Raw genomic sequence first — 11673 nt, 5'->3', positions numbered from 1 at the left:
GTTCTTATAGGACAGATTGCATGATGACACAGGAAACACAGTGAGGAATGCCAGGGGTGGCACCATGCAGAAATTGTTACTACCATTTTCTCCCTGGTGAGATTGGAGAGAACAATGTCTAAAACAATGCTTGGTGAAGTTTGTGGCACATTTTAAGCGCTCAGTAAGTACTTGCTAAATAAACGGATGACTTGCAAAGATGCTCTGTGGGCCCAAATCTCCTCTCTTGATGGAGTCAATCTACAAGGGGTCAAAATGTTTACCTGATAATATAATTTATAAAGAGACAGAGGGATCAATGGCAGTGCTAAATAACACCGAGGATGGTAAAAATACTACCATGAAGAATTTATTTTCTGTTGCAAAAAGTTCAGAAATTGCTCTGGAATATTTCATCATAGTTTGGTAAAAATATCATGTCTTTTGAAGTCAGACACACCTGGCTCTGCCATGTATTAGCTATTATATATGAATCACCTAACCTACTTTATAGTTACTTTTCTGTAAAATACAGTAACAACACCTAATTCACTAATCTGTTGAAAAAATTAAAATACTATACTTAAAACCACCTAACGTGTTGTCTGACAGATAGTAGTTTTTCAAGTGCTAGTCTAATTCTGCTTTTCTTATTGAAAATCTGCTCTATGCCAAAAACTAAAGTAGGTAGTAGTGGTAAATATAACTGACACAATAGAACCCTTCCCTTGCAGAGCTTGTTGTCTAGTTGGGAAGCAGACAGTAACCAAATTACTGGTTTCCCTCATAGCTGAAAGTAGAGTGTTTCTATGAAAACTTTCATAAGCCAAACGGTATAAAATGAAGAAGCAATTACCTTTAATTTATACGAAAAATATTTTAAGCATTCCCAGACCAAAAATTCAACACATGCACAATGGCTTAATTTCATTTGCCACAATCAAAACGCTTAATTATATCCAGTTTTACACTAACCGTAACACCCTTATGAGCTTTCTTAGGCTTTTCTGATATCTTAGGACACATCTTGCTATATCTTAGGACACATCTTGCTACCAAATGCACAAAATAAATCAAAATAAAGCACAGATGTTCACACAGTTCAAAGTGATAGCAGCTTGATGCTGATCTGCTGAGTGTAGTGACCTGGAAAGGAGCTTGGCGGGGGCCACTCTGCTGCCCTGGGTGCTGCTGCCCCTGTAAAAGCTCGCTGCTAAACAAATGCTGAGCGCTATTTTCACTTTTTTCCAATTACAGTTGACATACAATATTGTTTTATATTAGTTCAGGTACACGGTGTAGTGGTTGGACATTTATATAATTTACGAAGCGATCCCACTGATTAGTCTAATATCCATCTAGAGCTATGCATAGTTATTACAATATTATTGACCATATTCCCTATGCTGTACTTCACATCCTTGTGACTATTTTATAACTACCAAATTGCACTTCTTAATCCCTTCACCTTTTTCACCCAGTTCCCCAACCTCTTCAATCTGGAAACCATCAGTTTCTTCTCTGTATCTATGAGTTTGTTAATGTTTGATTTCTTTGTTATTTCTCTTTGTGTTTCTCTTCGTTAGCAAAAATAGGTTCTAATGTAGGCTTTGCTTTAAAGTAAACAGGCGTAATTCAAACTTTCAAAAAGCAGGGGATACAATTATTGTAATAGAAACTTTTGATAATACTGTGAAAGAAGAATACAAGGAGGGATGGAGTTTTGAGTAAGATGGCTTATCTAGTGTTGGGGAGGAACGTGAGGTCAGAGGAGGAAATAAATCTTAGGCTTGAAATGTAAAAATCTAAGAGAAGTTTCTTTGGATAGGGTCAGGGAGAAAGAGAGAGAGTCTCCCAGGGTCCTATAAAGTTTGGTAATACACAGAGTTAATGGAGGCTTAGGGTTTTAAAAATCTTCTAATATTTTGACTTAAGACAATATAAAGAACAATTAGATACTTCTCACACTGTTTTTGAGATTTGAGATCACTCCCATATTGAGTGAGGGGGTTCAGGAGGCACAAAGACCTCAATCTACAGCCATGTTTTTGGGCATGATCCGATCATATACCTTAGGGGGAAATATGACCCTATTTCTCATTTATAGCTGACATTCTTGATTGACAGTGATATCTTTAATTATGAATTTTCTTTCCTCACTTGTGACACTGAGAGAGAAGCTAATAGAAATAATAGAAATGTTACATAATAGAAATATTACAAAGGAGCACGCATGTAAGGTATACTTTTAATATTATTCAGTACCTCATGCTTTTGATCCTTTCCCTTTTGTAGATGATAGAAATTACCTTTTTGAATGGAACCACGAGGCCTGTGGGTTCGTGCTCCAGGATCACTAATAGACATTCTCAAGCCCATTCTTTTCTTCATTGTTATCTGACAAATGGCCAAGAGTCTTGGCTTATAAGGTAGAATTTTTCAAGTTTCCTTACGCTGTTTTCTGTTCTATCACATGATTAGGTTCTAAAACACCTGGAGTTATTAGAAAATTTATCAAGGCAATATTTTAATTGGATAAAAAGGAGTTATAATTTAATCTCACAATATAATATTCATTTTAATAATAAATAGTTGCTTTTTAAATAGGTCAATAATAAATAGTTGCTTTTTAAAGCTATGAGTGCAATATTTTATTCTAAGCTAAAGAGAATAAATTGGGTGACAGAAACTTGACAAAACCAAACCCAATTATCACTACATGAGTCCTGAGCAACTTGAAGGAATGGACCATTATCAACAAATTCTCGACATCATTAAAATCTGTTATTCGAATAATTAAACACGAAATTGAAACAAGATAGCAAAAGAAACACAAAATCAAAATTGCAACTCTGAGAATGAATTAAATATGGAACCAAACAGTCAATGAAGTTGCTAGCCTACCACATGAAGAAAACTCCTAAGTGTACAAGTTATTTTTCTACAGATAGGAAGTGGTCTGTGGAACTGTGGGCTCTTACAATGCAAATTGTGTTCTATAATTATAAGTGTGCATTATATTTCTGAGTTGTGAAAGATCATGTGGGAAAGAAAATTTTATTCCTTTCCTTTCATAATAAAATGCCTAAGGCTTCCATTTTTCTCTATGGACATGGCCTTGCCAACTGGACTCCGTTACTCAGATCTACTAACATCTTTCAGACTCATGGTTGGCCCATGAAAGGCACTGCCAGTTTCTGTGACTTCTATCATACTTCTATGACCTACTGAAATCATCTTCCTTACTGGCACATTAGTTTTTCTTACATCAATATGTTTAACAATTACATCCTAGACATCTAAGATTTTCCCATGATAAATTTTTAATGTCATTTTTGATGATTATCTTTAAAAAGTTAAAATAACTTTATCCTGAATTCTGTGAATCAGTCTCTTAGAACTAAGTACTAACACTTCAATTTTACACCTTTATCTGTGTTTGTGGTTGTGTTGGGGTCAGTTAGTATTATTTTAATTGTTATGAGCTAATGAGAAAAAGACAGAGATAGACTTAAGACAAAAAAATGCTTTGGTGGTCAAGTAAAGGCCAAATGTCATCATGATACTTGCACTGATGAAGATTTCATAGTAATTTGAACAGAAAATAAGGCAAGAAAATTAAATTGCTATGTAGTATACAGTAGTTTAGACCTGCAGAATTTCAAAGAACCAGTCGTACAAAAGTAATCAATGCCATATTCATGTTGTAAGCAATAGAGTTAATTTTTAATTAAACCTATAATTTTTTGAAGGCTACTGGAATTTAAACTTGGCAAAATTCTAATTCTTTTGATTGTTCTCTGTTTAGCCTGTAACCAGTAAAAATTGTTACAATTCTTTTAGAAACGAATTTTCTTTGAGATTGATTTTAGAACCAGCTCAAGCTCAAGTGACAGATGAATTAAAAAAAAAGGTCTCGTTAAGACAGGAAGACACTAGAAAATCTGGAAAGTAACCCGCCCCTATTTTCCGGGATCCTATTTTCCCTTAAGCAAGATGGCGGGCTCCCGTGCACATGCGCAGAAGGGGAGCTTGGGCGAGGAGTTCCGCCGCGCCGGGTCGCGCACAAGGCAGGGATTGGCGCCGCCAGGGCTGAGAGGCGGAACCGGAAGCGCCTGTGTTGTGAGACTCAGCCGGTTCAGTCCTATCGTCTTTCCATCACCCTGCTTCCAGCTATAGTTTGCTGTATTTATTGGGACTGCAATGGGGGAAGCGGAGAAGTTTCACTATATCTACAGTTGTGACCTGGACATCAACGTGCAGCTTAAGATGTAAGAGAATCTGTGGACAGGGTTTGCTGGAGTTTAGGGACTGGGAGGCAGGGGCCTGTGAATTGGGGAGAGATGATTAGTCTCATGGCCGGTCTGGGGGCAGCCAGGGGGGCTGTGGGCAGGGAAGCGGAGGAAGAATGGAGTCCTGTAGGAGAGGGTTTGAGGACGTGGTCTCTGAGAAGGACAGCGGCAGGAATAAGCCCTTAAATCCCACGGTGTTTTACGTTCTTCAAAGCATTTGGCTGTGCATAGCAACCTTTTGAGGGATTACTGTCCCATTTTACAGGTGAAGTCAAGTCTCAGTAAAGTCGTCCCGCAGTTAATAATTGGGAGATCTTTAATTGAGAACGAGGCCTGAAAGTGAAAAGGAGACTGCAGAAACTTGGAGAGGTAGGCTAAGGCAGATGTAGTAGCTAAGACTGAGATGAACACATGGATTTATGGTAGTTCGGGAAGCACGGGAGGTGACAGAGGCTTAGTTTGAATCTTTGGACAGTCGGGCATTGTTTAGTCAGAGAAGTTATTAGCTGAGTTGAAGGTGAGAGTTCTAGTTGCAAAGGGACCAGAAGATATGAGAAAAAGAGCCAGCCTTGCAGGAAAATCTAGGGGCATCACGGTTGAAGTAAAGGCCAGGGGCATGACATTTGGAGATGAGAATATGAGAATAATGGAACTGAGGCAGACCACAGTTAGGATAAAATTGGAAATTATCTCCATTTTAAGGCAGTCTTAGAGGAATATTTTCATGTGCAAAAGTCACAGCATTATTCATAATATGTTCCTCAGGCAAAGGGCTGCATATTTCCAGGAAGTACATTTCTCAGATGGACCTTTAAGTGATTGTCTTTTTTTTATTTTCAGAAGTTACTTACCTCAGACTCTGACAATTTACTGTTCATTTTGTGGTGGTCGTAAAATGATATGTCAACATCCATACCTTCCATTTGTGTAATACTTTATACACCCATTTAAGCTAATTTCAGCAGCATACACCACTAGATGCTTATGTGGGATCTGTATGCCACATAAGTTCTCGTAGAGAACTTGCCTTCAGTCTTATTCCTCAGTATTTAAGGGACATATGAATGTATATTTTTGAAACTTTTGAACATTAAAAGGAAAGAAGAAAAAAAAAAACCAGGCCTATTATAATAACAAATACACACATCGAATATTTTAAGATAAAGATAAAGCATAAATCAAAAGTTTGGCAAAATTCAATACAAACCATCTTTTAGCTTCTGAGATTGCCATTGTTGGTTTTTGAGGGGCTGGAAGTATCAATTTAGAATTATATAATCAGAGAATAGTAATTTCTTTAATTCTGTTTATTCAACCCAGCCCTTTTCATCTATTTTTATGGGTTTAATAACAACTCATACTTTGATGTCTCTTTTCTTAGCACCGTAATTGAATATCAAACTGCGCACAAGACATGGTCTCTTTGGATCTTTCAAAGCACTTTAGAAGCAGCTTGTCCAAAATTGAGCACGTCATTAGCCTACCCCTCTAACTCTGATCTTCTCATATTCTCTCACCCTGTTTTGGTGAATGTTAACATCATTCATCAACTTGGTTAAGACAGAAAACTTCAAGTCATGCAGACATCCCTCTTAGTTTTTCTGTTTAATCATTCTCAGGTTGTCTTGAATCTACCTGCTGAATATCTTTGACCCACACCCCCTTTGCTTACCCACTGCCCTAGCCTTCGTCTACCTTTTTCTTTTCTAATTTTGACTGAAAGTCTAACTAACTGGTCTGCATGCTTTCAGCCCCACCTCTCTGTTTTGTTCTTCTGCTACTGCCAAAAGTTTCATTAATACAAATCTGATTGTATTACTCTCACCTCAGATAATTAATTTAACAGATTTTTGAATGTCACTGTGTCAGACACTGTACTGAATTTGGTGTCTACTTAGCTTCATTGTCTCCCTACTTTTCATTGTCATGTGTAGCTTCTTCTCCACATGAGCTTTATGCTTTAGCTCTACCTAATAATTTGGCAGTTCTTCAGACACACTGTCTTACTCTTTGCCTGTGTATTTGCTGTTCTTTTCTTCTGGGATGACACCCTACCTCTTTGCTCTCATATCTCATATATTGTTCAAGCTCATTTCAGGCATCTCTTTGGGATATCAAGTCCCTGTCTCCAATCTCTGAGACTTTTTTTTTTTTTTTAATGCCTACAACACCTACTATTCCTAGGTGGTCTCCCATCCAAATACTAACCAGGCCCGACCCAGCTTAGCTTCTGAGATCAGATGAGATTGGGCACGTTCAGGGTGGCATGGCCGTAGACTGAGACTTTTTGATGTATGGTATCTTTGTATGGTGGAATTAACATTGGCTTTGAACTTCTCTGCCCTGGTTTTTATTTTCAGTTCTGTTACTTACTTTGTGATCCTTGATCTCTGAGTCTCTGCTTCATTATTTATGAAATGAGAATATGGTAAAAAAATAAATAAGAAAGAGTATATAAAATGTGAGGTATATTATCTGACATAATCTCAATGTCCTAGCAATGTTTCTACCTCTTTTATAGTTTCCTGTGCATATCTGTTATGACTTATAACACTGCCTTTTTTAATTTGAAGAAATATAAGATAATGCATCTACATAGTAAAAAAAAAAAAATTAAAAAGTACAAAAAGAATATCCAATTAAAAGTAAGTTTTCTCTCCAGAGGAAAGGACTTAACATTTTCTCGTAATGCTGTATTGCTTATCTTGTCTTTTGTTTTTGAGCCTCCATGCCTAGTACAATAACTGTTTGTTGAAAGAATAGATAAATAAGTGCTCAGCTTGAAATAAGTAAAAATGAAACTAAGGCCTGGAAAACTTGATATCTGGAATGTAGACCAAGAGTTGATGACAGGGTTTAAAATGAAGAAGCCTAACAGAGAACTAGGTTGATGAAGAGATGAATGATTTTAGGTATGTTAGGGTTAAGAGACCTTTGTGAGATGTAAAAGTGACTTTAATTTCGAAAATGTATAGGTAGCATAAAGTTACTGTGACACGACCATAAACTGTTTTTCGTATTTATTGTATATATACTTAAAAAAGGTATGTCTAAACATTCTTGTTGTTCTGCTTCCAGAGGAAGTTTAGAAGGGAAGAGAGAACAAAAGAGTTACAAAGCTGTTCTAGAAGACCCGATGTTGAAGTTCTCAGGATTGTACCAAGACACATGCTCTGACCTTTATGTTACTTGTCAAGTTTTTGCAGAAGGGAAGCCTCTGGCCTTGCCAGTGAGAACATCCTACAAGGCATTTAGTACAAGGTGGAAGTAAGTTGTTTTCTTGCATACGGTGGGTTCCAGACTGTTCTCCCATTTCTTTATAGGTGTTGCAAGTATAATTTGGTAATGATTACAGGGGAATTTTTATTTTCATTTCTTTATTTGATACCTAAAAGCATTGCTCGAATAGTTTAAAGTAGTTACCTACTCAGAATGAATTATTATATATAGCGATATAATAACTGCAATTAAGGTGGAAGTGAATTTATATTTGTATTTAGTATATCCACATATTTTTATAAGAACTTCACTGATTCACAAATGACCTAAACCAAAAACACATATGTAGCATCTTTAAATTTTCTATTCTATGCCTTTGAATGTATAAAAACTCCTTGATAATCTGAAATCTTGACTAACCAGGTGTTTGGAGCTCAGATCTTCAAAGAGAGATCTGTTGTCATCTGTCCAGATCATCTTTTTATTATTATTTTAAATATGAAACTAACTTTTTTTTTTTTAAAGTTTATGGTTTGTTGAGCATAGTACTTTAGCACACCATTGTCAGGATGCAAGGTAAATATAATAAACATGAAGTTCTTGTTTTTCCAGAACAGTATTGTAGATCTTTAACTTTCTGATACTTCTTATTTAATAGGTTATATGGTACAGTTTTAATGCTTGATCCACAATTATTATTCAGTATCCTGGTAGACTTGCTGCAGGATACACAAGTTGTGTGCCTCTCAAGGAAGGTGCTTATGCCCACAGTGTTCGTGGAAGACATGATGTGTGCCCACATGGACTGCCAGGCTGTGCTGTTGAGGGTACAACCCTGTGTTTGCCAAGCGTGGCCCAGCAGGCTGGGAAGGATTTTTCAGTGTGTAGAAGCCTGAGCTCTGGTGATCTGGCTACACGGAAACCAACTACTTTGATGGCGTAATTTCTTACTAGTTTTTTTGTGCATAAGTATACGCAGAAGTAGATATATATGTGTGTATATACTTGTTATTAAGAAAATTTTCAAACCTGTAAAAGTAGAGAGAAGACTATAATGAACTTCCAAGGCCCCATCATCTAGCTTCAATAGTTACTAACTCAAAGACAATCTTGTTTTACCTATTATTTTGAAGCAAATTCCAAATATAATATTATCCTAATTGTAATTATTTCCGTATACCTCTTTTTAAAACATAACTGCAGTATTATCATTTTATCTAAAACAGTGGTCCGAAATTCCTTAATTGTATCAGAGATTTTTAAACTGGAATCAAGATATCTACAAAGCCCCGAAATTGTATGCAGAATTTTGTGTGTCTTGTACATTTTTACAGGAACAGAGCTCAAAGCTTTTATTAGACATTTTGAGGTGTCTCGTGACCCCCCAAAAAACTTAGAAGCACAGATTTGGTTCTAGAAAATCGACATTTATGAATTCTACTTTTCTGTGGTAAGGAAAATTGTAAAATGGTTTTGTTTCTTGCCTTGGCAATAAAGAAAATTAGAACAAAAGCAAATTCCCAGTTACAGGGAGATTAAAGTCTTTCTCCTATTTGTTAATTCTTCTCTGCATTATTTCTATGTTAGATTTTTTTCAAGGATATAAAAACTTCCATATTTGCACTCTAAAAGTTTGTTTTTTTAAAAAAAATTTGTGAAACTACTTAATAAAATAAGTACTCTAACATAATTAAGAAATAGCCTTTTTAAAAATTAAAACATTTAAAACAACTGTGTAGAAAATATGTTGAGAAGATACTTCATGTTGGATAAGATAACAGGATAAAATAACATACTCTGTGGGCTTAGGGGAAGACATTTGCAGATTTGTGCATCCTGTTCATTAGTATTTAAGATTTAAAGTTTTTACCAGTTTTTCGAAACAGATGTTGCCTTTCTAAAATCAACAAGTTGTGTAAACTTTACACAGTTATCATTTTCTATAAGCACTTACTTAAATATTTTGTAAACTGTGGGAAAAGTAAATTATACCAAAAAGGATCTCTTGCTATCCAGTTCTCCATTTCCTTAGTTGAGGTAGTATTTTGGGGTAGTACAGTATTCCAAATTATCTAAATCTGACTTCTGAGTTTCTGATAGTGAGTTGAAAGAGTTTGAATAATGAAGAATTCATTCAAAATTTATCCAAGTCTATTTTATCACATTCTATTCTATTCTATCCTATCCTGTAATAAGAGAGCCCATAATGAGGGAAACCTATATTTTCTTTAGTTATACTTAAGATAAAATTTTCATTTTTATGTGTGGACTACTGCAAATTTCCAAGTTTTATATATGAATATTATTCTGTAGGCAAGTAATTTAATTTTTTAAATTTATAATTTGTCTTGTCCCATAAGGCGTTTAAAATGGCTTTAGAGAGAGAGATATATACTAAATTGTCTAATATAACTTAACAATTAGAAATTTACGGTTTAGGAGTACATTAATCAGACTAGAGAATTAGTACAGTGGTGTGTGCCGGTGGGGGTACATGATAGGGATTGAACCATCCAGAATCAAACTTTACATTCTTGCAGTGTTTTAAGAGTTGCCAGGTAAATTTAGTCTTGAGCTCAATGAGGGTTGGGGCATGGGGAAGGAATGATGTATGGGGAAGGAGAGAACAGAATGATATTCAAAATACACAGCTTTCTGATGTCTGATGAGATCTTTCCATAACTACTGAAGTATCTAGAGCAGTTTTCAAACCATTTTTTAGCTGCAGATTCATTTCCTTCAAAAGAACTAACTCTTCTGCAGAAGCCTAGTAGGTAAAACAGGTTAAAGTACAGTTGCTTTGACTTATAAAGGTGTGGGCTGGTGTTGGATGGCAAAAGGTTTGAGGCGAATGATTGCACGGTCATGTGTATCGTTTCCTGGTCAAAGGACAGAATATAGAAGTGAGAGTTTTCACATTTTGGGTATTGTTGCTGACTTTTCTCTTGAACTTTAGCCTGTGTTAATAACTTCTGTGTTTTTTTCATTGGTAGAAGATGATAATCCTTAGTATTTACCTTTTCATCCTGGCCTACCATGTGGATACTAATTAAATAAATTCATTTAGTTCCTCAAGCTTATCTGTAGTGGAGAATGACTTTTTAGGCATGTGACTTATTTTTAAGAACTTCATAGCAGAAATGCATTTAATGACTTTAATTCTCCTTTAAATTGATGGTCATCTCTAATTTTCCTATAGGTCCTTGAATTTATATGGTAGATATAAATGATTTGTCCTTTATGTTTTTGAAAGTTCTGTTCAATTTCTTAACCAATGCAGATATATTTGACCTACACTGGTATATGCCCCTTTGAGATTAGTTCTGAGTAAACAAAATAATTTTGTGTAAAGAGAGAGAAACAATTCCATGTGTCTGCTGCATATTTGTGTACTGTTTGCAGTTTTTGGGAGGGATTTTTTAAAGACATCTATTGTTTAAGAGAGTTGAAATTATCCAATAAATCCAATGTGAAGTTTGAATACAGAAGAAACTTTTCAGAGATGAATAAAAACTAAAAAAAAAAGAAAAGACCTGCATTGTTACTATATTATTAAGAACAAACATTACTTAGGGAAATTGTATATAAACATACTTTGAAAGTGTAAAAAAACTAATAGCTAAGCATTATCAGTATTAATTAAATAACTTTAGGAACAGAAAAATCTCATGTAAAAAAGTGTCACATGTTTGTCCAGAGCTGTCTGGTAACTTACTCATATTATAAAGGTAGTGGGTAGTCTTCTTTAACCTTTTTAAGGTTTGGTTATTATTTTTTTACTTTATTGAGGCACTACTGTATGCTATAGGACCCTGTTACCCGTGGTAGTGTTTTAAATGTTATGTGAATAATTCTGATTTTTTTCTTTTCGTAATGTAAAACCGTGTTCTGGAGAATGCTCATAGAAAAATCACAGTTTGATTCAAAACATGTTTGGTTCTAACGGGTTTAAATATTTTCCTGGATGTTGTCTGAGTTTCTTAGTTAAAGGATTTACCAGTGTTATTTTCAAAAAATTTTTTGCCATGTTTTCTTTATTTAAAATGGAAGTTGCCTAGAGCAAAATTGAGGTAACTGCCACATTTATTTTTTGTCGTACTAACTTAATCTTTTGGGACATTTTCTCTGGCCAAAGCTTGCATGGTTTGTTAATTTAAAATAAAGTTATATATATATATATATA

The 11673-nt window shown here is 35.2% G+C and overlaps 1 protein-coding gene and 1 pseudogene across 1 annotated transcript in view; one reads left to right on the top strand and one right to left on the bottom strand.

The window, feature by feature from the left end:
• Nucleotides 1–4078: 4078 nt before the first annotated feature.
• Nucleotides 4079–11673, top strand: part of PIK3C3 (phosphatidylinositol 3-kinase catalytic subunit type 3) — a 123981-nt gene continuing 116386 nt past the window's right edge. The window contains exons 1-3 of the mRNA XM_015595640.2: nucleotides 4079–4250; nucleotides 7350–7538; nucleotides 8149–8317. Coding sequence (XP_015451126.1) covers nucleotides 4183–4250; nucleotides 7350–7538; nucleotides 8149–8317 — 426 coding nt within the window. The 5' untranslated portion in view covers nucleotides 4079–4182. The remainder of the gene's footprint in view (nucleotides 4251–7349; nucleotides 7539–8148; nucleotides 8318–11673) is intronic.
• LOC112469341 lies at nucleotides 6431–6549 on the bottom strand (annotated as a pseudogene).

Source organism: Pteropus alecto, unplaced genomic scaffold (assembly GCF_000325575.1).
Source record: "Pteropus alecto unplaced genomic scaffold, ASM32557v1 scaffold146, whole genome shotgun sequence".
Taxonomy (NCBI): Eukaryota; Metazoa; Chordata; class Mammalia; order Chiroptera; family Pteropodidae; genus Pteropus; species Pteropus alecto.
The sequence above is the reverse complement of the archived record's forward strand: the minus strand, read 5'-3'. Positions and strand labels throughout refer to the sequence as shown.